Here is a 13,049-nt window from a genome sequence, read left to right on the forward strand (position 1 = left end):
GAATCCCAGGTGGCAGAGCTCCAGGCGATAGGCTGGGTCATCTCACCCCCCAGTGAACCACTCATTGACCAGAACCAACTGGGCCACAAGGTAGTAGAAGTAAAGGTCTGGTATCCCCAGCCCACCCTTGTAAGGAGATTTCCGTGTGGAGCTGAAAGCCACGCAATGCTGCCCTCCCACCCATATAAAGGAGGTTAGCTTAGATGTAAGGGACCAGAACCGGGCACGGGGTACCAAGTAGGGAAAGTTAGTCAGGACATACAAGTAGCGGGGGAGACAAATCATTCTGAAGAGAGCCTTGCAACCTAATGGGTTCAGTGGCAGTCGATGCCAGCGGATCAGGTCCTCATCCAGGGTGCTGGACAGGAGCTGAAAGTTTAGTTCCCAAACCAAGTCTGGGAGTAGGAAGAGATGGACTCCCAAGTATTTTAAAGTGTTTCGCTTCACCGGGTTATGCGGGCACCACTCATTTCCCCCTGTACCTCCTCGCACGTCCACCAGCAGTGGCTTCCTAGGGTTCAAGCGCAGCTATGAGGCATCCTCATATAATGTCAAGAGCTCAAGGCAATGGGGTCCTGAGCTTTGAGGCCGCCCCAGAAACACCAGGATGTCTTCTGCATATAGGGACACCCAGTCCTTTTGGCCGATCCCCCATCTTCAGCCACGGATAAGCGGATCACAACGCAGGAGGTATGCCAGCGGCTCAATGGCCAGGGCAAATAGTAGGGGGCAGAAGGGGCAACCCGGATGCATTCCTCATCTAATCGGGAAGGGATCTGACATAATACCATTGACACGCACCTGTGCCCAGGGGTCGTGGTAAAGAAGATGGGCCATTTTCCTAAATATCTGGCCAAAGTCGATTTGCACCAGGACCTCCTCAAGAAAGATCAAAGCCAGGCTGTCAAAAGCCTTGTGGAAGCCCACCAGGAGGAGTGCCAACCTGCCCTCCAGTCTCTGTCTGCGAAGGGCCACCTGGATCCACAGAATGCAGTGGCGCATGCTCCTGTCCAGCATAAACCCACATTGATCAAGGTGGATCAGGTAGGGCAATGTGTGGGCCAGTCGGGTCACCAAGACCTTTGCAAATCTTTTACTGTCTGCACTGATCAGCGAAATGGGCCGGTAGAATGAACATTGGTCCCAGGGCAGGTCGCCCTTGGGTATGACTACAGTTGTGGCGCAGTCGAGGCCCGGGCGAAGGAGCTGTGCTGGAGCACCTCTTTATAGAAGTTCACCAAGTAGGGCAAAGCTGGGAGCGGAACCTTTTATAGTATTCAATGGGATACCCACCAGGGCCCTGGGTTTTCCCAGACTGAAGACCTAAGATGGCATCTTCCACCTCCTCCTCTGTCAAGTCTAGGTCCAAATCTTTGGTCAAAGATGTTGGAATGGAGGGCAGCGGACTATCCTCCAGGATGGGGTTTTCCTGTTCCTCCATAGGCTGGGAGACCTGTGTGTAGAGGTCCTTATAAAAGAAGACAAAAGTGTGGACAATCGCCTGTAGCTTCTCCTGTATAGAGCCAGTGCAATCTCTAATGAGCAGTACCACCCAGGCCGAGGCATCAGAAGTCGCCAACCAATAGAGCAGCTTTCCGGTCATATCACCCAGCTCATAGACCCCTTGGGTCGAGGCCTGCCCACATCGTCTAGCCTACACAACAGACACCTGCCTGACATCCGCACATAAGAGCGCCAGCTGTCTCACCGGCTCTTCCCCGTCTGACTGCCGGGCTTGACGCTCCAGGTCCGCCATCTCGCCCTCCAGCTTGGTTATCTGCTGAGAGTGCCGGGCTTTCTGCCACCTGACATACCCCTTGATGAAGCCCCTCAAAGAGGGTATGTTGGCCGCCCAGAGGGTCACCTCTGAAGCCACTGACCCAGCATTCTCCCTAAAGTAGTTTCCTAGTTCTTGATTTATGAAGCCAACATAGTCAGGGTCTTTCAAGTACCATGAACTAAAGAGTCATATCGGGCGCAGGGTCTCCACGGGGGCGCGGCAGCTCAGCAGGACTGGAGCATGGTCGGAGACACCACGGGAGAGAATCTGAACCGAGGTGAAGGCCAGGAGATCCTCTGCCGGGAGCCAAATCAGGTCTATCTGCGCCTCTGTATGAGCGGCCGCAGACTGGTGGGTAAACGCTCTCATTTGCGGGTGCCAAGACTGCCACACGTCACATAGGCCCATGGAGTCCGCCCATGTCGACAGGCACATCAATCCGGCCCACCAGCCAGGACAGGGGCAGTAGAATTATCCCGGAAAGGATCCGGGACCGCATTAAAATACCCCCCTACAATTGCAGTACCCTGTGGGAGGGACAGCAGCAAGGAGCATAGCCCTGCCAGAGTGAGCCAAAGAAGCTGCGGAGGAACATAGCAGGAGATCAGGTTGACCTGTCTGCCAACCAGGCAAACTTCCACTCTGACATACCTCACCTGGGGGGTTGGTGTGCCCTGGCCACCAACATGGGCAGCGATCTATGATGCATGAGGGCCACCCCCAGTAGCCCTGGAGAATCCAGCGTGATACAAGCGGTCATAGCCGAAGCGACCGATAAACATACATTGGGTCCCTACTAAGTGGGTCTCCTGCAGGAGAACAATACCAGGGCAATATTGCTCAATATATCGCAGGACAGCTGACGTTCCAAGAGTATTGTTAACATAGTGCTGACTTGTAAATAGGTGCTGAACACAGCCTAGGTCCCTCATACGGTCCAATCCGCCAAGTGCAAGGGCTACCATAGGCACCTGGAGGCAATGCGTCGGCGTACATGGCACTCTCTATGTACATGGTTGACCTAGAAGAGAAAACGTTAACAAAAATGGCAATACAACTCCCCATGAACCCCCCAACACATCCCTCCCCATACTTCTAACCCTGAACTATTTGTTGCCCTTTTGTAACACATTTACAAACCAGCAAGATAGAACAACTAAATTTTAGGGGTCCTCGCACCTTAACAGTGCCTTAATTACAGATGTGCCACCTGATCATAGCTAATGAAACAATATGAAGCAGTTCTGGTTGCCCAGGCCACAAACCACCTCAGGCCCAACAGCCCCGGCAGCTGGCATGTATTATGGCTCAGGCCCCAGTCTCCGGGCCACCCCACCTCTCTCCAGTCCTCATCGCCCATGATCAGTCCGAGAGGATTGGCGTCTCCTCCATCCCTGCAAAGAGGGCAGAGATGGCAACCAGGGCAGTGTCCAGAGCTGTCTCCACCCCCAGCCGTGCAATGGTGAGGTCTCCAGATGTTCTTTCCGCTCCCCAGCCTCAGCTTGTGACTTCCGCGAGCAGGAGCTCTTCCCCCATACTCATGCCAGGAGGGGGGGCCCCACCAGAATCTCGAGCCCCTTTCTCCTGTCCGCAGGCCTCAGTTCTGCAGCCCACTCCCATGTCTGCTTTTTGGATTGGAAGATTACTTTCAGGCGGCTAGGGAAGAGCAGCATGTAGCGAAGATTCAGTGCTCGTAGTTTCTATTTAACAGCCTCAAAGGACCTGCTCTTTTGCTGCACTGCCCTGGAGGAGTCTGGAAAAATCAAGATTTCAGAATTCTGATACCAGAGGTCCACTTGGGTCCTGGCCTCACGTAATATTGCATCGCGGCCCCTAAAATGCAGGATCTTCATGATGATCGGCAGCCGAGGCACCAACTAATGATGTGCACGTTCTATAATGAAGGTGGAGGATAGTTCCTCTGCAGGCACCAGGTCCAAAACCACCTCTCAAGTGCAATGGCTAGATCATGAGCATCCAAGGTCTCTGGTAGGCCCACCAGGGGCAAATTGTTGCTCCTCACATCTTCTGCTCGTTTATGCAGTACAGCCATCGAAAACATGCGTTTCGAGACCTGGTTCTTGAGGGTGGCCAACTTGTCTTCCGTAATAGAGATACGCTTTTCAGCCTTGTTGAGCCTTCCTGTTACTCCCCGCAAGTCCTGCCTGATCAGTGAAAGGTCTATTTCGGAGTTCATCGACCTTGTGGTCCACGGCTTCCCTTGAGTCTTGGATTGCCTTAAGGATGGCACTGAGGTCCAGCTGAGATGTCGCAGGCCCCAGGAAGGAACCGGCCACTCCAGCCTCACCGCCCACCATGGGAGCGGGGATCATGTATTGATCCATCTTTGTCTGGGCCTGTGTGGGTGGCGACAGCCTGTTCCGGCCCAGTTGCCCTCTCGTCAGTCCACTGCGGCACTGCCACACCTAGTGGGGGGAAGGAGCCACCAGGACGTAAGGCCCGCCAGGCTGCTGCCCAGTGGGCACCTCTGGCACAAAGCCTGAGGACTGACCTCTCAGGTCTGGACCGGTGTCCAGGGGCCCCTCACTCGCCAACTCAAGCCAGTCTTCAACTCTCCTCCCACGGCCTGTCACACCTCTCTGGCCTGCTCCCCCTGCATTTGAGGAGTCACCAGTCCATGAGAGCCTAAATTACCTCCTTGCCTCAGTCCCCCACAATGCTGTTCACGGGGGGGAAGAATCCTCAGGAGCCCAGCTGTCCCCCTCATCTTGGTCCTCCAGGATGCTGCCTTATTGGGAAGGGGGGGCACATGGCCTGGCTGCTAACCTCCACTGGGGCAGGACCTCTGCTACGACCTAGGCCCCGCCGCCCACACGTACCCTCCAGCCATCCCCCCACCTCACCTCCAGTCTACTGCCTGTCTGCCGTCCTCCCCCGTCTCCCAGGGCGGCGCAGTTGCCAAAAGCAGGGGGCCAGCTTCTGGGCACCCCCGACAAGGGTGCTCCAGCCCCGGGAACTGCCAAGGCCCAAGTCTGTCTCATGCAGCTCATCTTAAGGCTAGACAGGCACCGTAGGTAGGCATGTTGCGCCAGCTTAACTGCTCCTCCACCCCAAGCAGCCGGGTCTGCCTCTTCCGCCAGCCACCACAAGTGATCCAGCGGCCCCCAAGTCCATCTGGGGCTGCTCGGTCAGGCAGAATTTGGGCAGATTAGTGCGGAGTCTGATTAAAATGTAGCCACCATGTTGGCTTGCATAGCCACCCCCCCAAATTTTTATAATTATAATGACACAAAAATGAATTAAATCCAAACAGGAACTCTAAATTTTTGAAGTTTTTTGTGAAATGTAGTGCCTAAAAGATCGAAGTGCCAAACGCAGGTATCTGGTTGCGTGAAACCGGGTTAAAATCAAAAGTTAAGGCAGATATCGGTGGAGTGTGGATTGGATACAAGGGTGGATTGGGTCCAGCCTTCAGACTTGGAAAACATTATTTAAAAAGTTATAGAGAATTTAGTCTCAGTGGGGCAGAAGAGCAGACTGTATCTGAGGACAAGCAGCCAACGTTGGGGAGCTGCTGGATAAGTCTCGGTGAAGCAGCTGATGAAGTCATAAAAACTCATAGTGGGATGAATTGGATTTCCAAGCCAAGGAGGTTGTCGTCATCATCGATGGGTGCTGGTTGTCATCAGGCCCAAGGAAGATACCTTCCTTTAAACTTAGAGGTTTTCCTAGAACCTGGACTCCCCCAGTGGGACAAGGTAGCAGGATGTAGCCAAAGAGGGCTTCACAAGGTCAGATACCACTGCCAGAAGGTCCAGCTGAAGAAGATTTGCTGCTGCAGAGAAGAGCATAGCTGGAGCAGTGACAATTCTTTTCCCACCAGCGATGCACTTTTGTCGGATCAGCTTGCAGGTAGAGCCTGGTCTCCTGTCGGTTCTTGGAGCAGTTTGCTCCTGAAAAATGTTCTAAAGCACAGGTTTTGTGTTTTGGAAAGAAAAGGCCACTTTAGTGCCACACCTATGGACCAGGACCTTGGGCAACACCACTTGGGGGCTAAGACTCACTCCACCCTGGAGCAACAGCAGCAGGCATGTAGCTGCTGGGTCTCAGGAGCTAGTTGTGTCCCTGTATCATGCATATAAAAACAGTAAGCTAGCTTTTGGAGTCAACGTTTTGGTACCAGGTTCAAGGATCAGGTCCAGTCTTCCTTCCTCAGGCAGCAGGGCAGCAGAACAGTGCTTTCAGCAGCAGGGAAGCAGAGCAGTCCTTCTTCTGGGTTTTCCCAGGTGCAGAAGTGATCTGAAGAGTGGTTCTGTGAGTCCAATATATATACACCTGATGCCTGCCTTTGTGTGTGGGAGGACTCCCTGTCCTACACCCACATTTGGTTCCGGACCATCCATTCCAGGGGCATGACTTCAGTGGGGGTGTTTGGGATCCTACTCCCCCCCTTATAAATGTATTTTGTGATAAATAATTGGGTACGGGTGCAGTGTCTCTTGGATTTCACCAGGAATTGTTACATACCAAGACACAAACTCAACCACACTCTCTCCCCTCTCATTGTTTGGAAAGACTTGAAAAGTGTTGGTTATTACACAAAATAATGTGTTTTCTCGCACTTATTACCCTTACCAGTCTGTATTCCTCTGACTTTCCACTGCCCCTTAAGCCCTTCTTGTGCACCCTGCCTGTCTTATAATGTATTTTAACATTATGTGCCAGCCTGATTATTGGGAAATCTGAAGGGCACACTCTGCAATCTTCCTGTCCAAGTTGCGCCCCTGGTCCCTTCCTTCCCATGTAATGGCTCCAAACTGTCTCAGGTTACAAAATGTTGGTGTCAGGATTCTTTTAGTGTTCTGGAGGCAGAGCTCATTCAAACGTAAGAAGGACAGGGTACAGTTCCATCCCCAGCCATCCTGGCAGGATGCCCCATTCAGTCTATGCCTAATCCCGTTTGTATTACTGTCTGGGAGGAGTACACAAACCCCAACAGCAGAGCCATTTGGAGTTAAATGATTCAGGACCCTGTCAGAAGGCAATGGTTGGAACAAGAAAATGGCAACTTTCTACAAGTGGCATTTTCAGAATTGTGACTTACAAATCTAACTTTACCATCAAGAGGATTTAAAAATACAATTCATTTGAGTCTAATTAGCGTATCTCTATCTGCTCCCAATCCAAAGTTAGTACTTATTACATGTAATGATAGCTCCATAATTCTATGTTAGTCAATGGGAGGGATGGCGTTGCCACAGTGAAAAATTACATTGGGAGTTTTTCACTGCCAGAACCTGTAAAACGTAAGTACATGTGTTATACATTGTAAATACCATGTGCTCTGCCCTATGAACTGTTAGGGTCTACACTACGGGTGACTTAAAAGTATTAAAAAGGAACGTTTGGACTTGGCAAAAGGTTTATTTTGCCAGGCCAAATTGACAGTTTAAAACTGCACTACCAGCTGCAGTGGCAGGACTGAGATGTTCTAAGGGGCTACTTTAGTGGGTGAAACAATGAGTGCTGCAGGCCTACTAGCAGCATTTAATTTACAGCCTCTGGGTACATTTAGTACCATCTACCAGGGTCATACATGTAAATTAAATGTGCCAATTAGGTTTAGACCAATGTTATCATGTTTTAAGGTGATGACATGAGCATTTCAACACTTGTTAGCAGTAATAAAGCGCAAAGTCCTAAATCCAATGAAAACAAATTTAGCAAAATAGGAAGGGTGAAGGAAAAACTTTAAAGGGACTTCCTCAGAGGGGTGTCAGGTCTAACAGTAATTCTGTGTTATCATGGATTAGTGAGCAGACATACAGCTCAAAAGGCCTCTCAGTAAAACCAACAGCAGTCGGAAAACGAATGTGCATCTATAATCATCGGAGGAAAAGCATAACTTTAAAATTAAGGATTAACAGGATTACAGATGATTTCCTGAAGGAACAGAAGGAGGTAATTGCAAGTGTAACAAGAAGGTGTGCCCACCACAGAGATTTCTGTGGAGGCAAGAAATCTGAAGGAGAATATGGCTGGAGGGGGGTGAGGATTGTTGTGGTGTTTAACACAGAAGTTTGATTTTCAGGAATCAGAGCAGTTTGCCCCACACAGAATTGTGCACATAACAGAAACAAACTACCTACGTGGGTTACAGTGGGAAGTTAGTCTAAGTATAACCTGCCTTTCAGTCTAGTATGGGAATGCAATCAGTAATGTCCTTTCAGGTGTCTCTGTTTAACATAGCCTTCCACTTTACAATTCCACCTCTGCCTTTCCCCTTTAAAATGTACTTGGTGCTGTGGATGTAACAAAAGGGGAGCAAATGTCCTCTTTTTCAGGTAGTCTGATATTAAGTCCACCTGAGGCCATTTCCTATAGGAACAACTATGGTGACTGTAGGTTTCATGGCCTATTTATGGGTGCATGTTCTAATAATACAAGTAAAATCCTATCCATCACTAGATTGCATCTCCATCCTTATCTTAAGTCAGAAATGTGCATTTCCATATATACTGGCTAACGAGCATCGGCAATACTACACTGTATAAATAAAATATCCATAAGTGCTAGCAAGTAATTTAAGAGATATACAAAACATTTTAATAAACCTACATTTAACTACTTCAATTCACCATGGTTACTAAATGAACGTATATAAATTGCCTTCCCAACTATAATAGTTCATCTACTTAGAGTATACACTACTCTATCATTCTAAAGTGAATAAGTAAGCAAATAGCTCAGTTTCTGTTAAATACTGTGAGATACGGTCTCAGTTTTCATTGAAAGTAAATGTGTATTTTCCCAGTGCAGGCATCAGACCTGTATCCCAACCTCATTGCCAAAATGTTGTACAATAATCTCTCCAAATGTCTTGTTCTTTGATGAGTGAATTTATTCCACATAAGAAGGCTTAACACAGTCCTTCCCCACTGTCAGTCATATCAACTGACTCTGTGTGGAATTCCTTTGTGGAACCAACAATAACATTCTTATAGTGACATATGTAACATTCCAGATTGAAAGCTACTCCAACACAGGCTACAACAGTTTCCAATATAATAAATTAAAATGTAAATGATTCCAGCTTCCTTTGAATTTCAGGTTAAACTGTAAATCTAAATATATTTTCAATGTAGTTAATAGACAGCACCTGTAAAACTGCATGTTCTGCGTTTACTTTTAACTCCAATCATTATACATAAAATAGTGTCTTGCATACACTTTTGTTTCATCAGAGTTTGCTATGTGATTATTTTGTTGGCACATTCAAATAAATAGCTTTTTGGAACTTATGCTTTTTCTCTCCATGTCATACCTGAATTTACAGAATTTACCACCTGTGGCCACCTTTGCCTTTCCTCATGGTATCAATAGCTTAATTAATCACAACACTTGCTACATTAAAACAATGAAAGTTATAATTCAACATGGCTGCTTGTGGACTTGTGCTGGTAACAGTGTGGGTACAAATAAACAAATGTTCTATCAGGATATCAGTTTTTCAATAGAAACAATTTTTTGGTTATGGGATTCAAAAAACATACGTGAATGAAACAATCATTTGCACTATCAAAGAAACATACACATACATAGCTTTGAATGTTTCAATTTGATATTCCAACAGAAGATTACAGGAGAATGATCTAGTAAACCAAAGGTGCTCCAGGTGATGGGCACAGTCAACAGTGAAGATCAGTGAGCCATGAAAAAAAAAAAGACAAAAATAAACAGATATTTACAATGTGTACAAAGTAAGGGTCAAACCAGAGGATGAAAATTATTACAAACACAATGTAAAGAACAATTGAGGTTCAGTCTACAACACTGAATGACCTGGGTAGACCCATCAGTAATCGATGTTTCATCCCCCAAGCAGATAACTCACGTGGAGTCTTCATCAGAACAAACATACTGTTGTCACCAATCCCGGTAATTCTGGGGCAAGTTCTGAAATATTTTTCAATCCTATAAATCTTCCTTTCTGAGCCAAAGTAACAACAATCAGCCACTGTGTGTTATAAATGCTCATCCATGGCTTCAATGTGTTCCGTCCTTGTGGGTAACAGTGTTGGTTCAGTCTGTGCGACTTCTGGAAGGTGACAGACCTATGAGCAACAGGAGATGAGGGTTAACTGCCAGTGACCTTTAGAATTGGGTTATTCTTTGCCAAAATGCGTATTTGTCAGAAACAGCCTCTTGCTGTATTTCTTTTTTTAGTTATATGGATTCCATATGAAACAACCATTTGAAAAGTTGGCAACTTACAAATCTATTCATTAGCAATATCATTTCTTTGAATCATGTGTTTCAGTTACACTAAATTCCCTTCCTTTCGCCACACTCCTTAACAAGGCGCAAAAGTAATTTACCCAAATGTTATACTTCTGTTACGCAGGCTGATGTTCTTCCTCCCCCTCCCCCGTCAACAGTCTCTTCACCACCTTGTCTTAAATGTACCTTGGGTTTCCAGTCATAACTTTGCCTTTATTTTATTTAATCACATTAGACAGGCTGGCCACTGATCTAATTTCTAGAATTGTCTGCTTACTATACCATAATATACTATACAATGCCAGGCCATACCATACAATAACAGGCCATACTATAGAAAACTAATCATGTAATCACATTATAATATTCTATTGTATAATAATGTCTTTTGGACAAAGGAAAAAAATGCAAATCCAATAGGTCTTGCATTAGTGAGACCTATTGGCTTTGCCAATGCTTGTTTATTGCTGTACTTCCACTAAGGATACATAAATAAACTAGGGAGCTTTCTGTGATGTCCTTGATATAGATGTCTCACCATCAGAAGCCATTCATTGATGTGTGATTTATGGAGGTTGCACTGTCCTTTAATGGAGACTTCAACACTTAATGTGCTCTGTAATATGAAACATTGTTTTTCAATTTATGTCAGTCATGCTGTAATCCTTTGACAGCTTCATTGTTGTGCTGCTGTGTGTATTATTGCTGCCTTGTTGTAACACTGTTGCGTCTATGATGTGGTTGTTGTGTTCTCCAGTGTCTGAAGATAGCCCCACATCCAACCAACCGGGAGCCTTATCCCACCAAGATCCTTCAGTTAAATCAACCCTGCTATTACCCCAAAAAAAATCTACTGCTTTTCCTGCAGACCATGAGGACACTCCTGTGAAACTGTGCCTCCACAAGCAACCCCCTGCCCTGCCTCCTAAACCCCTTTCCAGGGTTGCCAACCATTTAACGGGTGAGTGTGCAGTAAAGCCTTGGTGCCTCTCCTTTCCCCATAGAGTTACTATACTAAAGTATTTATTTATCGTTTCTCTATGATAAGCCTGTAGCCTGCTTAGATGTTACCTGTAAATTCATGAACATTTTAAACTGTGTTTATGGAATATGTGCACATATAAATGTTATGTACTTGTTAACTGCTGACAAGATGTATTGCTGGTATTGTTAAAAATGCATATATGTTAGTAAAATGTGTATTGCTGTATAAACTGGCATGGGAATCAGTTCATTTTGCTTCTACCATCTGTACCTGGTCAGATTTTCTAAATACCTAATTTTCCAAGATTTTAGATCATAAACAACCCAGTTAAATAACGTTAGCTGAATTCTAATAAATATTCAGATGAAACACTTCCTTGAGCTAATAGAGTACCAGACATTGAAGGTGATTCTGTGGTATCAAAGGGTGGATCCAGGACAGCGTGAGTGGCGATTCCCTTCGTTTGTTCGAGGATGACGAACAGGAGAACGTTCTATGGGTGAAAGTTACTCTGTTAGTGTACCTAAGGACTTTGCACTAATGGGGATCCTTAAATTTAGATATTGCATGTTAAGTTGGCAGCTCTTCAGAGTAAAAGAGAAAACCACGGCACATCTTAGAAAGGTGAAAAGTTCCACTTTATTCCTTTATGATGTCTTTAGGTGAACAGATGACGTCTGGCCCAATCAGACATCCTGGGCACAGAGTCAGACGGTGAAAACAGAATTCATGTTCAGATAGACAACAGCCGACACGTGTTTCGTCAGGTTAGACTTTTTCAAGGCTGTGGACATGTACAAATATAATATATCAAACACTGATGTTACTAGTGTTGAAAAAGTAATACATTTTCTGCCGAGAGAAAGATTCATGAACAGAAGAGAAGGCCCGGTTCATGCCATGATTTTGTGACGTCTATAAGAGATAACGATAAACCTATCGTTTTTGTGTCGTATTGTATAAAACCAAAAGTGCCCATAAAAACATGCCTAAGTGAACAGAAGCAAAGCCAAAAGAAAAAGGAAAAAAGGAAAGAGAGTGAGAGGAAAAAGGAAAATGAAAGGGAGGGGGAAACCACAGTGCTCGTGTGATGCAAAAGTTAAAGATAGAGTCCGTGTAAGAACATGAACGTGATGAGAGAGAATATACATTTTTTCAAGAAAGAAAAGAAGTAGGACGCGTATACAGAACGAAAAATAGAAAAGAAAAAATCAATATGGATACTAAGTGGTAAAGAAAGGAGCATACCTAAAGCTAGGAGTGTCATACAGTGTTCCAAAATGCCAGAATTCGCAAATTTCTTAGAAGATGATATGATGGTTGAAAAACAAAGTGTCTGAGGACCGTGATAAGCCTGTGCAAACACAAATGCTAAATTGGCAGTGTGTAAAACATATAGTAACCCCCCTAGTTGAAAATTCAATATAGCCTATCAATCAAAGCAAAACGGTGGGTAGTGAAACCCACGAGTGTGAAAGAGCATAATGTAAAATATATAAAATGTAACGTATAAGCAGGAGCGGCTTACTCTGAAAATTGTAACCTTATAGTGATAGAATGGATAATACACTTTATAAACTAACATAAAAACCGTGGCGAGTAATCTATTAGGAACAACACAAGACGTGAACTGCCATTTATAACTGAGATAGGGCAAAGTAAAATGCGTAATCCAAACGTAGCGTGCTCAAATGTTTAGATATGTTAATCACGCTGCGAGTGTCCGAGGAGACTAATATAACAGCGTGTCTCCGGAATTATGCACAGCTAGCACATTAAGCTACTAGCGTCCATCACTTGCTTCCATTCCATCGGGGTTGGTGCCTCAGGTGCCCTCCAGTGTCTCGCCGATCCTTTTTTGCGAATACCAGTCCAAGGTTGCATAATAAGAGTTTTATACGAGGCAAATCAATATCATTGGGAATGCCCAGCAGCACGTATTTGGGGACCTCAGGGATCACCGTCTCAAGTATTTTGCCCAATTCAGCCAGCAGTATTCGCCAACATATACGTGTCACCGGGCACTCCTAGAGGGTATGGTAG

The 13,049-nt window shown here is 45.9% G+C and overlaps 1 protein-coding gene and 1 long non-coding RNA gene across 10 annotated transcripts in view; one reads left to right on the top strand and one right to left on the bottom strand.

Moving 5' to 3' along the window:
* PHACTR1 (phosphatase and actin regulator 1) overlaps positions 1 to 13,049 on the top strand; it is a 1,185,412-nt gene that overhangs the window by 983,941 nt on the left and 188,422 nt on the right. For 3 of the 9 annotated variants that reach the window (XM_069219729.1, XM_069219727.1, XM_069219731.1), the window contains exon 5: positions 10,779 to 10,982. The exons of 3 other annotated variants lie outside the window; for them this stretch is intronic. In XM_069219729.1, coding sequence (XP_069075830.1) covers positions 10,779 to 10,982 — 204 coding nt within the window. The remainder of the gene's footprint in view (positions 1 to 10,778; positions 10,983 to 13,049) is intronic. 3 more of the 9 variants (XM_069219734.1, XM_069219728.1, XM_069219735.1) reach the window with 1 other exon arrangement.
* The window catches only part of LOC138282336 (uncharacterized), a 220,335-nt gene continuing 215,919 nt past the window's right edge, over positions 8,634 to 13,049 (bottom strand). The window contains exon 3 of the long non-coding RNA XR_011200924.1: positions 8,634 to 9,855. This is a non-coding gene — a long non-coding RNA (uncharacterized lncRNA). The remainder of the gene's footprint in view (positions 9,856 to 13,049) is intronic.

Source organism: Pleurodeles waltl, chromosome 2_2 (genome assembly GCF_031143425.1).
Source record: "Pleurodeles waltl isolate 20211129_DDA chromosome 2_2, aPleWal1.hap1.20221129, whole genome shotgun sequence".
NCBI classification, from domain to species: Eukaryota; Metazoa; Chordata; class Amphibia; order Caudata; family Salamandridae; genus Pleurodeles; species Pleurodeles waltl.